At 43.9% G+C, this 15,307-nt stretch overlaps 1 protein-coding gene across 1 annotated transcript; it reads right to left on the reverse strand.

Moving 5' to 3' along the window:
* Positions 1-9,386: 9,386 nt before the first annotated feature.
* Positions 9,387-10,836, reverse strand: LOC139379628 (interleukin-22-like). Its single transcript, XM_071122432.1, has 5 exons — positions 10,681-10,836; positions 10,444-10,503; positions 10,082-10,240; positions 9,659-9,718; positions 9,387-9,480 (listed from the first exon to the last, which is right to left on the reverse strand). Exons 1-5 carry the CDS (start codon positions 10,834-10,836, stop codon positions 9,394-9,396), a joined length of 522 nt encoding a protein of 173 aa, XP_070978533.1. The 3' UTR covers positions 9,387-9,393.
* Between the last annotated feature and the right edge of the window lie 4,471 nt (positions 10,837-15,307).

Genomic DNA, 15,307 nt, shown 5'->3' on the forward strand with positions numbered 1-15,307 from the left:
GTTTTGATTTAGAAATATGATTTATAAATATACCTTAGCACACGTTGTACAGATTTTGGGCAGAAGTCTTTCATATATTTTTCTGGGGAACGTCTGTAACAAAATACATTTAAATTAATTACTACGCACATAACAATACTTATTTAATGGACTTGAAACAGTATTAAAACAATTTTCTACTTACTGGTAAAGAGTTAGTGAGAGTTTGTGTTTTGATGAGTAATTCCTTGATCAGTCTGGGAGAGACCGTCCGTTGGAGACAGTTTGGTCTGTCGCGTCGTTTCTCGCCATGAGCGCGTCCATCCAGGTGTCCAATCAGCGCCAGCAGACCAACCATCACCAAAATCACAGCGCGCATCTTGTCGGTCTTATTGTTTAGAGTCGTAATTAACGGCGAAGAGAAGAGCCGAGTATCAGAACTGTAGTTTGACAGTCTGCACCTGTTCTTTCATGTTATATACCCATCACTTCACCTTTCAAAAATTCCCACAGTCGAAACGTGATGCTTAAAAGTGTAACAGAATTTCGTTTGCGCCAAATTTCCTTGGAGTGGCCAGAACGCATTGGTGCTGAGCTTGTTGTTATCTCTCTTTTTGATCTACGAAGTCCTGAGGTTAGATTTGCTTAATGTGGTTTTGCGTTCTAGAGAGGGTTTACCACTTCGAGATTCCTGGATGGATAAAACGAGGTTTAAGGGTCATGATTGGGGTTATTCCCCCGTCAAGCAGCTGTAGTTCCATTGACGTTAAGGAGGAGATGCGTCTCTGAGTATCTGATGCTCTACATCCAGCATCTTCTTGATAACTGCTGTTCTGTAGGCTTCTAAACTGTGATCCTCTCTACTAAATGTGAACCTGACCCACTCATGTGCTTTAACAGCCTACTTTCTAAACTTTTATTGTAATATCATAGTAAATATGCCCTTTCTGGCAAATCATTTAGATAGATGATTCAATTGTATTTTTATGACTGGTAATGATTCTACTACTGAGGAGGGATTGATTCATTATTTGTTTTAAAAACATTGTATATTTTGTGTCATAAATTTAATACACTCAATTAAGCATTTTACTGATATCATTCATACTATACAACATCATCATCACTCTGGCTTAATACAAACAATAACAAAACTGCAGAAATGCAAAACATCTCTTGCTGACACATCTGTCTATCCTTTCTGGTGCACCATGCTAACAGTGGTTTTGTGGAGGAGGATACTGTAATGGAGCATCAATGGCCTCTAACAAACCCAAAGGTTTTGCCGTGTCACTCTCACTCTCTGTCCCTCACTGTTGGTCCCCAGGTCCAATGGGGTTCGTTCAGTTTTGTAACGTTGTCTGGCACTTACTGGAAGAGGTTGGTTCTGTTCATCCCTGGGTTGGATGAGTTAGCATCTCTGCTCTCTCCCCCTGATCTGTGTTACCCACTTAAACCAGGTCATCCTCCTACATGGTTCACCACTGCTAGGTCGGGTCTGACCCAGATAGATGGAGTTGTAGACGGCTGCACGTCGCCTTTCGGCTCCAATCTAAGTACTCTATGAGTCAATGTGGTCAGAGACAAACTGGTTCTGACTGACTGAAGAGTTCAGCTGAGTTCCAGTCAGTCAGTTTTAAATGGTTTACAAACCTCCATCAGTTGGACATTGAACCATATGGAGAAGGTGGAGATCAAATCATTTTACCTGCTACTGTGACCAACTGCATTTTAACCCTGGTCGTCTGTGCAGCAAAATACAATGATAGCCCACTGAGCTAAAGCCTAGGCATTAGTTCTGGGAACTTACCTCAGAGAGCAAACACAAGTCTCCAGGTTTCAGGAAAGATTACTTATCAAGCATCATTCACTGATCTTCCTCCAAAGCCCTACAAGGACCTTTAGGTTCTCCAAATCAGCAACTCAGCAAAAAATATTTTCGTATCTAGATGTTAAAAAAATGGAAAATTCATCATTCAGAGAAAATCGGCGGAAGTTCGTATGTGGCTGCCTTTTCAAGTGTCCTCAATTGTCTTCCTCGTCATCATAATGTGTTTCATTCTCCTTCCATCATAACTGGGTTAGACCTCTGGCCATAAGAACTGGGTTAGACCTCTGTCATAAGAACTGGGTTAGACCTCTGTCATAAGAACTGGGTTAGACCTCTGGCCATAAGAACTGGGTTAGACCTCTGTCATCAGAACTGGGTTAGACCTCTGTCATAAGAACTGGGTTAGACCTCTGTCATAAGAACTGGGTTGGACCTCTGACATAAGAACTGGGTTAGACCTCTGGCCATAAGAACTGGTTTAGACCTCTGTCACAAGAACTGGGTTAGACCTCTGTCATAAGAACTGGGTTAGACCTCTGTCATAAGAACTGGGTTAGGCCTCTGTCATAAGAACTGGGTTGGACCTCTGTCATCAGAACTGGGTTGGACCTCTGTCATAAGAACTGGTTTGGACCTCTGTGATAAGAACTGGGTTAGACCTCTGGCCATAAGAACTGGGTTAGACCTCTGTCATAAGAACTGGGTTGGACCTCTGTCATAAGAACTGGGTTAGACCTCTGTCATAAGAACTGGGTTAGACCTCTGTCATCAGAACTGGGTTAGGCCTCTGTGATAAGAACTGGGTTAGACCTCTGGCCATAAGAACTGGGTTAGACCTCTGGCCATAAGAACTGGGTTAGACCTCTGGCCATAAGAACTGGGTTAGACCTCTGTCATAAGAACTGGGATAGACCTCTGTCATAAGAACTGGGTTAGACCTCTGTCATAAGAACTGGGTTGGACCTCTGGCCATAAGAACTGGGTTAGACCTCTGTCATAAGAACTGGGTTAGGCCTCTGTCATCAGAACTGGGTTAGACCTCTGTCATCAGAACTGGGTTAGACCTCTGTCATAAGAACTGGGTTAGACTTCTGTCATAAGAACTGGGTTAGACCTCTGTCATCAGAACTGGGTTAGACCTCTGTCATAAGAACTGGGTTAGACCTCTGTCATCAGAACTGGGTTAGACCTCTGGCCATAAGAACTGGGTTAGACCTCTGTCATAAGAACTGGGTTAGACTTCTGTCATAAGAACTGGGTTAGACCTCTGTCATAAGAACTGGGTTAGACCTCTGGTCATAAGAACTGGGTTGGACCTCTGACATAAGAACTGGGTTAGGCCTCTGTCATAAGAACTGGGTTAGACCTCTGTCATAAGAACTGGGTTAGGCCTCTGTCATAAGAACTGGGTTAGACCTCTGTCAGAAGAACTGGGTTAGACCTCTGTCATAAGAACTGGGTCAGACCTCTGTCATAAGAACTGGGTTAGGCCTCTGTGATAAGAACTGGGTTAGACCTCTGGCCATAAGAACTGGGTTAGACCTCTGGCCATAAGAACTGGGTTAGACCTCTGGCCATAAGAACTGGGTTAGACCTCTGTCATAAGAACTGGGATAGACCTCTGTCATAAGAACTGGGTTAGACCTCTGTCATAAGAACTGGGTTGGACCTCTGGCCATAAGAACTGGGTTAGACTTCTGGCCATAAGAACTGGGTTAGACTTTTGGCCATAAGAACTGGGTTAGACCTCTGGCCATAAGAACTGGGTTAGACCTCTGGCCATAAGAACTGGGTTAGACCTCTGTCATAAGAACTGGGTTAGACCTCTGTCATCAGAACTGGGTTGGACCTCTGTCATAAGAACTGGGTTAGGCCTCTGTCATCAGAACTGGGTTAGACCTCTGTCATCAGAACTGGGTTAGACCTCTGTCATAAGAACTGGGTTAGACTTCTGTCATAAGAACTGGGTTAGACCTCTGTCATCAGAACTGGGTTAGACCTCTGTCATAAGAACTGGGTTAGACCTCTGTCATCAGAACTGGGTTAGACCTCTGGCCATAAGAACTGGGTTAGACCTCTGTCATAAGAACTGGGTTAGACTTCTGTCATAAGAACTGGGTTAGACCTCTGGTCATAAGAACTGGGTTGGACCTCTGACATAAGAACTGGGTTAGGCCTCTGTCATAAGAACTGGGTTAGACCTCTGTCATAAGAACTGGGTTAGGCCTCTGTCATAAGAACTGGGTTAGACCTCTGTCAGAAGAACTGGGTTAGACCTCTGTCATAAGAACTGGGTCAGACCTCTGTCATAAGAACTGGGTTAGACCTCTGTCATAAGAACTGGGTTAGACCTCTGTATAAGAACTGGGTTAGACCTCTGTCTTAAGAACTGGGTTAGACCTCTGGCCATAAGAACTGGGTTAGACCTCTGTCATAAGAACTGGGTTGGACCTCTGTCATAAGAACTGGGTTGGACCTCTGTCATAAGAACTGGGTTAGACCTCTGTCATAAGAACTGGGTTAGACCTCTGTCATCAGAACTGGATTAGACCTCTGTCATCAGAACTGGGTTAGACCTCTGTCATCAGAACTGGGTTAGTCCTCTGTCATCAGAACTGGGTTAGACCTCTGTCATAAGAACTGGGTTAGACCTCTGTCATCAGAACTGGGTTAGTCCTCTGTCATCAGAACTGGGTTAGACCTCTGTCATAAGAACTGGGTTAGACCTCTGTCATCAGAACTGGGTTAGTCCTCTGTCATCAGAACTGGGTTAGACCTCTGTCATAAGAACTGGGTTAGTCCTCTGTCATCATAACTGGGTTAGACCTCTGTCATCATAACTGGGTTAGACCTCTGTCATCAGACCTGGGTTAGACCTCTGTCATAAGAACTGGGTTAGACCTCTGTCATCAGAACTGGGTTAGACCTCTGTCATAAGAACTGGGTTAGACCTCTGTCATCAGAACTGGGTTAGGCCTCTGTCATCAGAACTGGGTTAGGCCTCTGTCATCAGAACTGGGTTAGACCTCTGTCATCAGAACTGGGTTAGACCTCTGTCATCAGAACCGGGTTAGACCTCTGTCATCAGAACTGGGTTAGGCCTCTGTCATCAGAACTGGGTTAGACCTCTGTCATCAGAACTGGGTTAGACCTCTGTCATCAGAACTGGGTTAGGCCTCTGTCATCAGAACTGGGTTAGACCTCTGTCATCAGAACTGGGTTAGACCTCTGTCATCAGAACTGGGTTAGGCCTCTGTCATCAGAACTGGGTTAGACCTCTGTCATCAGAACTGGGTTAGACCTCTGTCATCAGAACTGGGTTAGGCCTCTGTCATCAGAACTGGGTTAGGCCTCTGTCATCAGAACTGGGTTAGACCTCTGTCATCAGAACTGGGTTAGACCTCTGTCATCAGAACTGGGTTAGACCTCTGTCATCAGAACTGGGTTAGACCTCTGTCATCAGAACTGGGTTAGGCCTCTGTCATCAGAACTGGGTTAGACCTCTGTCATCAGAACTGGGTTAGACCTCTGTCATCAGAACTGGGTTAGACCTCTGTCATAAGAACTGGGTTAGACCTCTGTCATCAGAACTGGGTTAGACCTCTGTCATCAGAACTGGGTTAGGTCCATACTGCATGGCAGCACAGCTGCATAGTGCACAAGATGCCTCTGACTGTCCCATAATGGCACCACGTACAGCAGAACAGGTAATGTCTCTCTGGACACAGCTAGTCAGAACATTATATATATAGTCTGTTACATTTGATATATCTAGTCAGAACATTGTATAGTCACCATTGTATGGTGGGGGGGGGGGGGGGGGGTCACAGTTAGGAGCTGAGAGGTGTGGTGGTGGGGGTGGGTCACAGTTAGGAGCTGAGAGGTGTGGTGGTGGTGGTGGGGGGGTCACAGTTAGGAGATGAGAGGTGTGGTGGGGGGGGGGTCACAGTTAGGAGATGAGAGGTGTGGTGGGGGGGTCACAGTTAGGAGATGAGAGGTGTGGTGGTGGTGGGGGGGTCACAGTTAGGAGCTGAGAGGTGTGGTGGTGGGGGGGGGTCACAGTTAGGAGCTGAGAGGTGGTGGTGGAGGGTGTCACAGTTAGGAGATGAGAGGTGTGGTGGGGGGGGGTCACAGTTAGGAGATGAGAGGTGTGGTGGGGGGGGGGGTCACAGTTAGGAGCTGAGAGGTGTGGTGGTGGGGGGGGGGGGTCACAGTTAGGAGCTGAGAGGTGGTGGTGGTGGAGGGGGTCACAGTTAGGAGATGAGAGGTGTGGTGGGGGGGGGGGGGTCACAGTTAGGAGATGAGAGGTGGTGGTGGTGGGGGGTCACAATTAGGAGCTGAGAGGTGTGGTGGTGGTGGGGGGGTAACAGTTAGGAGCTGAGAGGTGGTGGTGGTGGGGGGGCTAACAGTTATGAGCTGAGAGGTGTGGTGGTGGTGGGTGGGGGGGTGTAACAGTTAGGAGCTGAGAGGTGTGGTGGTGGTGGGGGGGGTCACAGTTAGGAGCTGAGAGGTGTGGTGGTGGGGGGGTCACAGTTAGGAGCTGAGAGGTGTGGTGGTGGGGGGGGTCACAGTTAGGAGCTGAGAGGTGTGGTGGTGGTGGGGGGGTCACAGTTAGGAGCTGAGAGGTGTGGTGGTGGCGTGGGGGTAACAGTTAGGAGCTGAGAGGTGGTGGTGGTGGGGGGGTTAACAGTTAGGAGATGAGAGGTGTGGTGGTGGTGGGGGGGGTTAACAGTTAGGAGCTGAGAGGTGTGGTGGTGGTGGGGGGGTAACAGTTAGGAGCTGAGAGGTGGTGGTGGTGGGGGGGTTAACAGTTAGGAGCTGAGAGGTGTGGTGGTGGTGGGGGGGGTAACAGTTAGGAGCTGAGAGGTGAGGTGGTGGTGGTGGGGGTAACAGTTAGGAGCTGAAAGGTGTGGTGGTGGGGGTTCACAGTCACTGTCACCATGGGGTAATTCTGGGTAATTCTCAGGAAGATACATCCTTTGTTTGCTCTCTGAAAGCCCTCCGTTTCCTCTGCTGATGTGGAACAGGAAATAGCTGTAAAAACTCCAGGTCTTTATCTCTCTCTGTCTGTGTTTCATCACCTTAAACACTCCAGAGGTGGAATACAAGAACCTGGCCCGGCCACGCCCCCGGCCACACCCCCGGCCAAACCTCCGCCAGCTGCTTCCCCTGAGCAGAGAAGAGCAGAGAGGAACCAGGAAGTAAGTGTTTACCTGTCTCAGGTGTCATCATGTTGTCATTTACCTGAACTGAGGAAGCAGGTAAACTTCCTGATTGGACAATCCCACTGTTGGAGCATGCTTTCTGCATGACACAATACACACACTCATGCACCAACACACCCTCACACACACACACAAAACACACACATACACACAGAGACACACACACACACACACACACACACACACACACACACACACACACACACACACACAGACAGACAGACAGACAGACAGACAGACAGACAGACAGACAGACAGACAGACACATGCAGACACAAACACAAGTACACACACTTGGAAACACACACACGCGTCAACGATAGTTGATGTTATTGTATGTTTCAGACTCTCTCAGTAACGACCATCCAAGGTTTAGGTCATATGTTCCAGACTCTCTCAGTAACGACCATCCAAGGTTTAGGTCATATGTTCCAGACTCTCTCAGTAACGACCATCCAAGGTTTAGGTCATATGTTCCAGACTCTCTCAGTAACGACCATCCAAGGTTTAGGTCATATGTTCCAGACTCTCTCAGTAACGACCATCCAAGGTTTAGGTAATATGTTCCAGACTCTCTCAGTAACGACCATCCAAGGTTTAGGTAATATGTTCCAGACTCTCTCAGTAACGACCATCCAAGGTTTAGGTAATATGTTCCAGACTCTCTCAGTAACGACCATCCAAGGTTTAGGTAATATGTTCCAGACTCTCTCAGTAACGACCATCCAAGGTTTAGGTCATATGTTCCAGACTCTCTCAGTAACGACCATCCAAGGTTTAGGTAATATGTTCCAGACTCTCTCAGTAACGACCATCCAAGGTTTAGGTAATATGTTCCAGACTCTCTCAGTAACGACCATCCAAGGTTTAGGTAATATGTTCCAGACTCTCTCAGTAACGACCATCCAAGGTTTAGGTCATATGTTCCAGACTCTCTCAGTAACGACCATCCAAGGTTTAGGTAATATGTTCCAGACTCTCTCAGTAACGACCATCCAAGGTTTAGGTCATATGTTCCAGACTCTCTCAGTAACGACCATCCAAGGTTTAGATAATATGTTTCAGGGCATAATGACAGCCCTTCTGCTTCTGTCATCAACTCTCACTGAATAGAGACTAATTATATATTGTTTGCTATAATAATGAAGGCCTAAATTGCCTGTGTAATTTGACTGTAAATGATTCCTATTTCAATATCACAGTCTGTAGATGTTTTCCGGACTCAGATTAAGTCTAGTACTGGACTCAATGGAGAATCTCCAGGAAACTGGCCCAATCAATTTAGGAACCATTTATTGATGAATTCACCCTTAAACCTTGCTGTGTGGTCGCTGTACACAGTGAACAATGTATTTCTATGGGAAATATAGTTGTGTGCTGAATGTGTGAATTTAATGTTGTTTGTATGTTCAGCGTCTAAAGATCTTTCTGGAAAAATAAAGATATTCCACGTCTGTCTCAGTCTATAACGTACACCGTGTAAAGATCTTTCTGGAAAAGTAAAGATATTCCACGTCTGTCTCAGTCTATAACGTACACCGTGTAAAGATCTTTCTGGAAAAATAAAGATATTCCACGTCTGTCTCAGTCTATAACGTACACTGTGTAAAGACAATAATATATTTGACAAGAAGAATGTGCTTTTGAAAAGTGTTTTATGTTAGGATTCTTAGGTTACAAACACTGTGGTAAATTCAATACATTTCCCCATGTTACAGACAGCTGCATTCACTTCCTATATAAATACAATCACTTTATAGCTAAATACACATTAGCTCAATAGATATATAAATAACTTAAACATTTCATAATCATTAAAACAATGACAATAACTTAAACATGGAATAAATTCTCTGGTTAAATATATTCTCCAAAAAGTTTTCATAAATATAATATTATTATTGTGTCCAGCACAAGATGTAGAAAGTAAGGGCCACCATGGGGCTACATATGAAATGCTCAAGACCCTGCACATCTGATGTCAACAGAATCGGGATGCATTTTAAATACATTTCACCAGTTTGCATGTTGCTTAGTAACAACAATAAATAGATCAATAATAAATAAGCAATGCAAAATGAATACAAATATAACACACAATATCCTTATAGGATATAAGGTACAGAAACATAGCATGACTCAAATCTAGATGTACATCTCTATGTGATGATATGGGATGTGTTGGATCTAGATGTACATCTCTATGTGATGATATAGGATGATGTTGGATCTAGATGTACATCTCTATGTGATGATATAGGATGATGTTGGATCTAGATGTACATCTCTATGTGATGATATAGGATGTGTTGGATCTAGATGTACATCTCTATGTGATGATATAGGATGATGTTGGATCTAGGCGTGCACACAGAAGTCTTTCAGGAAGGTGAAGAGGATGTCGATCTCTCCAATGGCTTTCTTGATCCCTTTCCCCTCCTCCATCTGAAACAAACCAAAAACAATGGAGGTTTTAGACAAAGATCACATTCAATCAAATGTTCAATGGATTCATTTTCACTTTGATTAATGCATTAACTCTTGTTCATAGCTTTGTTTATCGTGTTTCTTTGTGACAAGTATGAAAATGATCAAGTCTGAACAGGGAATCCTGGAGAATTACCTCGGACAACTTCTTGCGGAAAGCAATGCTGTGGTGGTGGTCATTGTAGTGTTTAATAGCCTTGAAGAAAGAGAGAGAAAATCAGTCACTTTCTCTGATATAAACACCATCTCTACACAATATCACACTTAAGATCGCAGAGAGAGGAGAGAGAGAGAGGAGAGAGAGAGGAAAGAGAGGAGGAAGGAGAGGGGAGAGAGAGAGGAGAGGAGAGAAAGAGACATGAAGAATGACACGAAGAGAGACACAAAGAGAGACAACGAAGAGAGAGACAAAGAGAGGGACGAAGAGAGACAACGAAGAGAGAGAGAGAGACAAACAGAGAAACATTGGAAGGTGTAGAAAAGGTAAAGAATGGATGAAGAGAGAAGGGGATGAAACAAAAGAGTTTAGGTGAAGCAGATGACAGAGAGGAGAACTTACACAGCCGTGTTCCTTCAGGTCTCTGCTGACTCGGGCCAGGTCTTCCTTCAGGGCAGGGAGTTTAGGATGATGCTTGTCCTGCTTCTCCTTAGTGGTCAGGATGTTACTCAGGTAGAAGTCCAGGATGTTAGCATGCAGGCAGCAGATGTCTCTGTGGTTCTGCGTTGGAGACATCAGTTCAAAGTTCAGTTCAAAAGGCATCAATTCATTAGTATGATATGATTAGAATTGCCTACAGCTGCATCAGGTGGTAGAAATAGAAAATACAACACTAAACTAAATACCATTTCACACCAAGCTGTAAAATAATGTAGGCTAGACATGGATTAACATGACATTAGTCATTGGTTTAATAGACAGACCTTTTTAGTATCGATGTCTGGCATCAGTTTAGTGTCAGTATCGGTGTCAGAACTTTGCGCCTGTTGAAACAGACAGGAATGGCATCATTAGGCTTTTCAAAGTCATAATCATAATTAAATAAACCCGAATAAATTGACTAAATAATAGGCTACTAGTTCTACAAATATAATATATTTAGTTAATAGTCCTACAATTATAAGCCATTATGGAATATGAAATATGATAAAGTAACTTACATGTTGAGCCACCTGCTGTACCATGGTGTCGGTATCCGCGCTGTGCAGGGGGGCGCTGAGCGGGCGATGGATGGAGTGCGCCACGGATTCGCGCAGCAGACAGACGCTCATCACCACTACCACAGCGGCTACGAGTTGGACGGTGCTGAACTTCATATTGGCTCCGGGAGATTTGTCTTTCTTCAGTTTGAATAATAATGCGAAAATATCACAGTTCACCTGGAAAGAATAAATGACAGTCAGATAACTTGTTTTGATTTAGGTCAGCCTTATCTAATCCTATAGACTACACGCTACAGGTGATCATAAATCTATTTTGTAAGAGATACCTGTTGTAATACTACAACCAAGATCGCAGATTAGGCTGCTTACCTTGCGGGTTGGTTTGGTAGGTTGTCATGTTTTCTACCTGGTAGGGACAGTATTTATATTGTCTAGGAGACGTCATTGTGGTTCCTTTCTCTGCATTCAGGTCAATCCACGGGTATCCCCCCTCCCTTCCGGCCTCCCTACCTGGGTTAACCAGGTCAACGTTATTACACCGAATTGCAAAACTATACACAAAAATAACATCATAGGCAGAAAAAAAAGAGAAGGTGATTTATGAAGAAAAAGATGACATAATATAAATACATGTGTGTTCCTAAATTAATGACGTATGGAATCAGTCATTCGCCAAAAAGAGAACTGATGGCCAAGGGTTCGGGATATTGTGCCTACGTCACCCAGTTATTAATATTTGAAATGATTACGTCAGTTTTCTTCTCCTCAAGTGGTTTAGGATGCTGGAACACCCGATAGAGTAACTGTATAACGCTAACTGTAAATTCCCCTCGATGAAATGAAATATATGGACAACACTGCAAACAGATCAGCCATTGAGGCCCAGGCTCTACACACATCATGATGTTTACAGTAGATCATGTCCCACATCCCAAATGGCACCTTATTCCCTTTATAGTGCACTACTTTTGAACAGGGCCCATCAGGCTCCGGTCAGAAGTAGTGCACTATGTAGTGAATCAGGTACCATTTGGGACTTATTCCAATAAAGGAGAGCTGGTGTGCTTGAGACAGATTGAGGCAGATTCAGCACACAGGAGTTGCCAAGTGACCCTCTGAGAGCTTGGCTACATCCCAAATGGCACCCTATGTAGTGCACTACTTTTGAACAGGGCCCATAAGGCTCTGGTCAGAAGTAGTGCACTATAATAGGGAAATAGGGTGCCATTTTGCGACACGTGATTTTGTTCAGCCATAGAGGGAAACCACTAGGCTCTTTCACAACTCGGGGCATTTTCCCTCGTTATTGGCGGGAGGGTGAGCAACTGTCATCAAACACAGTGGGACGTGTTTCTTTGAAGCAGACCCGTGAAGCAGACCAGTGAAGCAGACCATTGAAGCAGACCTGATGGCTATTACCTGGTTATATTACCTGATGTTACCTGGTTATATTACCTGATGACTGTTACCTGGTTATATTACCTGATGACTGTTACCTGGTTATATTACCTGATGACTGTTACCTGGTTATATTACCTGATGACTGTTACCTGGTTATATTACCTGATGTTACCTGGTTATATTACCTGATGTTACTTGGTTATATTACCTGACGACTGTTACCTGGTTATATTACCTGATGACTGTTACCTGGTTATATTACCTGATGACTGTTACCTGGTTATATTACCTGATGACTGTTACCTGGTTATATTACCTGATGTTACCTGGTTATATTACCTGATGTTACTTGGTTATATTACCTGATGACTGTTACCTGGTTATATTACCTGATATTACCTGGTTATATTACCTGATGACTGTTACCTGGTTATATTACCTGATGACTGTTACCTGGTTATATTACCTGATGTTACCTGGTTATATTACCTGATGTTACTTGGTTATATTACCTGACGACTGTTACCTGGTTATATTACCTGATATTACCTGGTTATATTACCTGATGACTGTTACCTGGTTACATTACCTGACGACTGTTACCTGGTTATATTACCTGATGACTGTTACCTGGTTATATTACCTGATGACTGTTACCTGGTTATATTACCTGACGACTGTTACCTGGTTATATTACCTGATGACTGTTACCTGGTTATATTACCTGATGACTGTTACCTGGTTATATTACCTGATGACTGTTACCTAGTTATATTACCTGATGACTGTTACCTGGTTATATTACCTGATGACTGTTACCTGGTTATATTACCTGATGACTGTTACCTGGTTATATTACCTGATGATTGTTACCTGGTTATATTACCTGATGAATGTTACCTAGTTATATTACCTGATGACTGTTACCTGGTTATATTACCTGATGATTGTTACCTGGTTATATTACCTGATGACTGTTACCTGGTTATATTACCTGATGACTGTTACCTGGTTATATTACCTGATGACTGTTACCTGGTTATATTACCTGATGACTGTTACCTGGTTATATTACCTGACGACTGTTACCTGGTTATATTACCTGATGACTGTTACCTGGTTATATTACCTGATGACTGTTACCTGGTTATATTACCTGATGACTGTTACCTGGTTATATTACCTGATGATTGTTACCTGGTTATATTACCTGATGACTGTTACCTGGTTATATTACCTGATGACTGTTACCTGGTTATATTACCTGATGACTGTTACATGGTTATATTACCTGATGACTGTTACCTGGTTATATTACCTGATGACTGTTACCTGGTTATATTACATGATGAATGTTACCTGGTTATATTACCTGATGACTGTTACCTGGTTATATTACCTGATGACTGTTACCTGGTTATATTACATGATGAATGTTACCTGGTTATATTACCTGATGACTGTTACCTGGTTATATTACCTGATGACTGTTACCTGGTTATATTACCTGGTTATATTACCTGATGACTGTTACCTGGTTATATTACCTGATGACTGTTACCTGGTTACATTACCTGATGACTGTTACCTGGTTATATTACCTGATGACTGTTACCTGGTTATATTACCTGATGACTGTTACGTGGTTATATTACCTGATGACTGTTACCTGCTTACATTACAAGATGACTGTTACCTGGTTATATTACCTGATGACTGTTACCTAGTTATATTACCTGATGACTGTTACCTGGTTATATTACCTGATGACTGTTACCTGGTTACATTACCTGATATTACCTGGTTATATTACCTGATGACTGTTACCTGGTTATATTACCTGACGACTGTTACCTGGTTATATTACCTGATATTACCTGGTTATATTACCTGATGACTGTTACCTTTTTTATATTACCTGATGACTGTTACCTGGTTATATTACCTGTTGACTGTTACCTGGTTATATTACCTGATGACTGTTACCTGGTTATATTACCTGATATTACCTGGTTATATTACCTGATATTACCTGGTTATATTACCTGACGACTACTACCTGGCTATGACAGACCAACCTCGGGGCCTTCCTGGTAAATGACCTGACTGTTACCTGGCTATGACAGACCAACCTCGGGGTCATCCTGGTAAATGACCTGACTGTTACCTGGCTATGACAGACCAACCTCGGGGCCTTCCTGGTAAATGACCTGACTGTTACCTGGCTATGACAGATCAACCTCGGGGCCTTCCTGGTAAATGACCTGACTGTTACCTGGGTATGACAGACCAACCTCGGGGTCTTCCTGGTAAATGACCTGACTGTTACCTGGCTATGACAGACCAACCTCGGGGTCTTCCTGGTAAATGACCTGACTATTACCTGGCTATGACAGACCAACCTTGGGGCCTTCCTGGTAAATTACCTGACTATTACCTGGCTATGACAGACCAACCTTGGGGTCTTCCTGGTAAATGACCTGACTGTTACCTGGCTATGACAGACCAACCTCAGGGCCTTCCTGGTAAATGACCTGACTATTACCTGGCTATGACAGACCAACCTCGGGGCATTCCTGGTAAATGACCTGACTGTTATCTGGGTATCAAAACAAATCAAATAAAATTGTATTGGTCACATACACATTTTTAGCAGATGTTATTGCGGCTGTAGCGAAATGCTGGCGTTCCTAGTTCCAACAGTGCAGTAATATCTAACAACTCACAGCAATACACACACATTAAAAGTAAAGGAATGCTAGGACGAGCAACGTCTGAGTGGCATTGACTGAAATACAGTAGAATAGAACACAGTGGGGGAAGGATGCCTAGTCAGTTGTACAACTGAAATGTGTCTTCCACATTTAACCCAACCCTTCTGAATCAGAGAGGTGCGGGGGGGCGGGGGGGGGGGGGGGCTGCCTTATTCATCCACATCTTCAGTTCCCGGGGAATAGAGGGTTCACTGCCTTGCTCAGAATGACAGATTTTTTACCTCGTCAGCTCGGGGATTTGATCCAGCAACCATTCGGTTTACTGGCCCAACGCTCTGACCACTAGGCTACCTGCCTCCCCGGGAAACACATATGAGATGAGTAAAGCAGTATGCAAACATTATTAAAGTAGCCAGTGATTCCATGTCTATGTTTTTGTGGCAGCAGCCTTTAAGGTGCAGGGTTGGGTAACCGGGTGGTGCAGTCTCTAAGGTGCAGGGTTGGGTAAC

The sequence above is a fragment of the Oncorhynchus clarkii genome, chromosome 21 (assembly GCF_045791955.1).
Source record: "Oncorhynchus clarkii lewisi isolate Uvic-CL-2024 chromosome 21, UVic_Ocla_1.0, whole genome shotgun sequence".
Classification (NCBI taxonomy): Eukaryota; Metazoa; Chordata; class Actinopteri; order Salmoniformes; family Salmonidae; genus Oncorhynchus; species Oncorhynchus clarkii.

What these genes read in the sequence shown, in the direction of transcription:
- LOC139379628 (XM_071122432.1), bottom strand. Translation starts at nt 10,836, where the DNA reads ATGAAGTTCAGCACCGTCCAACTCGTAGCCGCTGTGGTAGTGGTGATG. An exon ending in CAGACATCGATACTAAAAAG is followed by an intron (nt 10,241 to 10,443) that starts GTCTGTCTATTA and finishes TCTCCAACGCAG; the next exon opens with AACCACAGAGACATCTGCTG. An exon ending in ACCTGAAGGAACACGGCTGT is followed by an intron (nt 9,719 to 10,081) that starts GTAAGTTCTCCT and finishes TCTTTCTTCAAG; the next exon opens with GCTATTAAACACTACAATGA.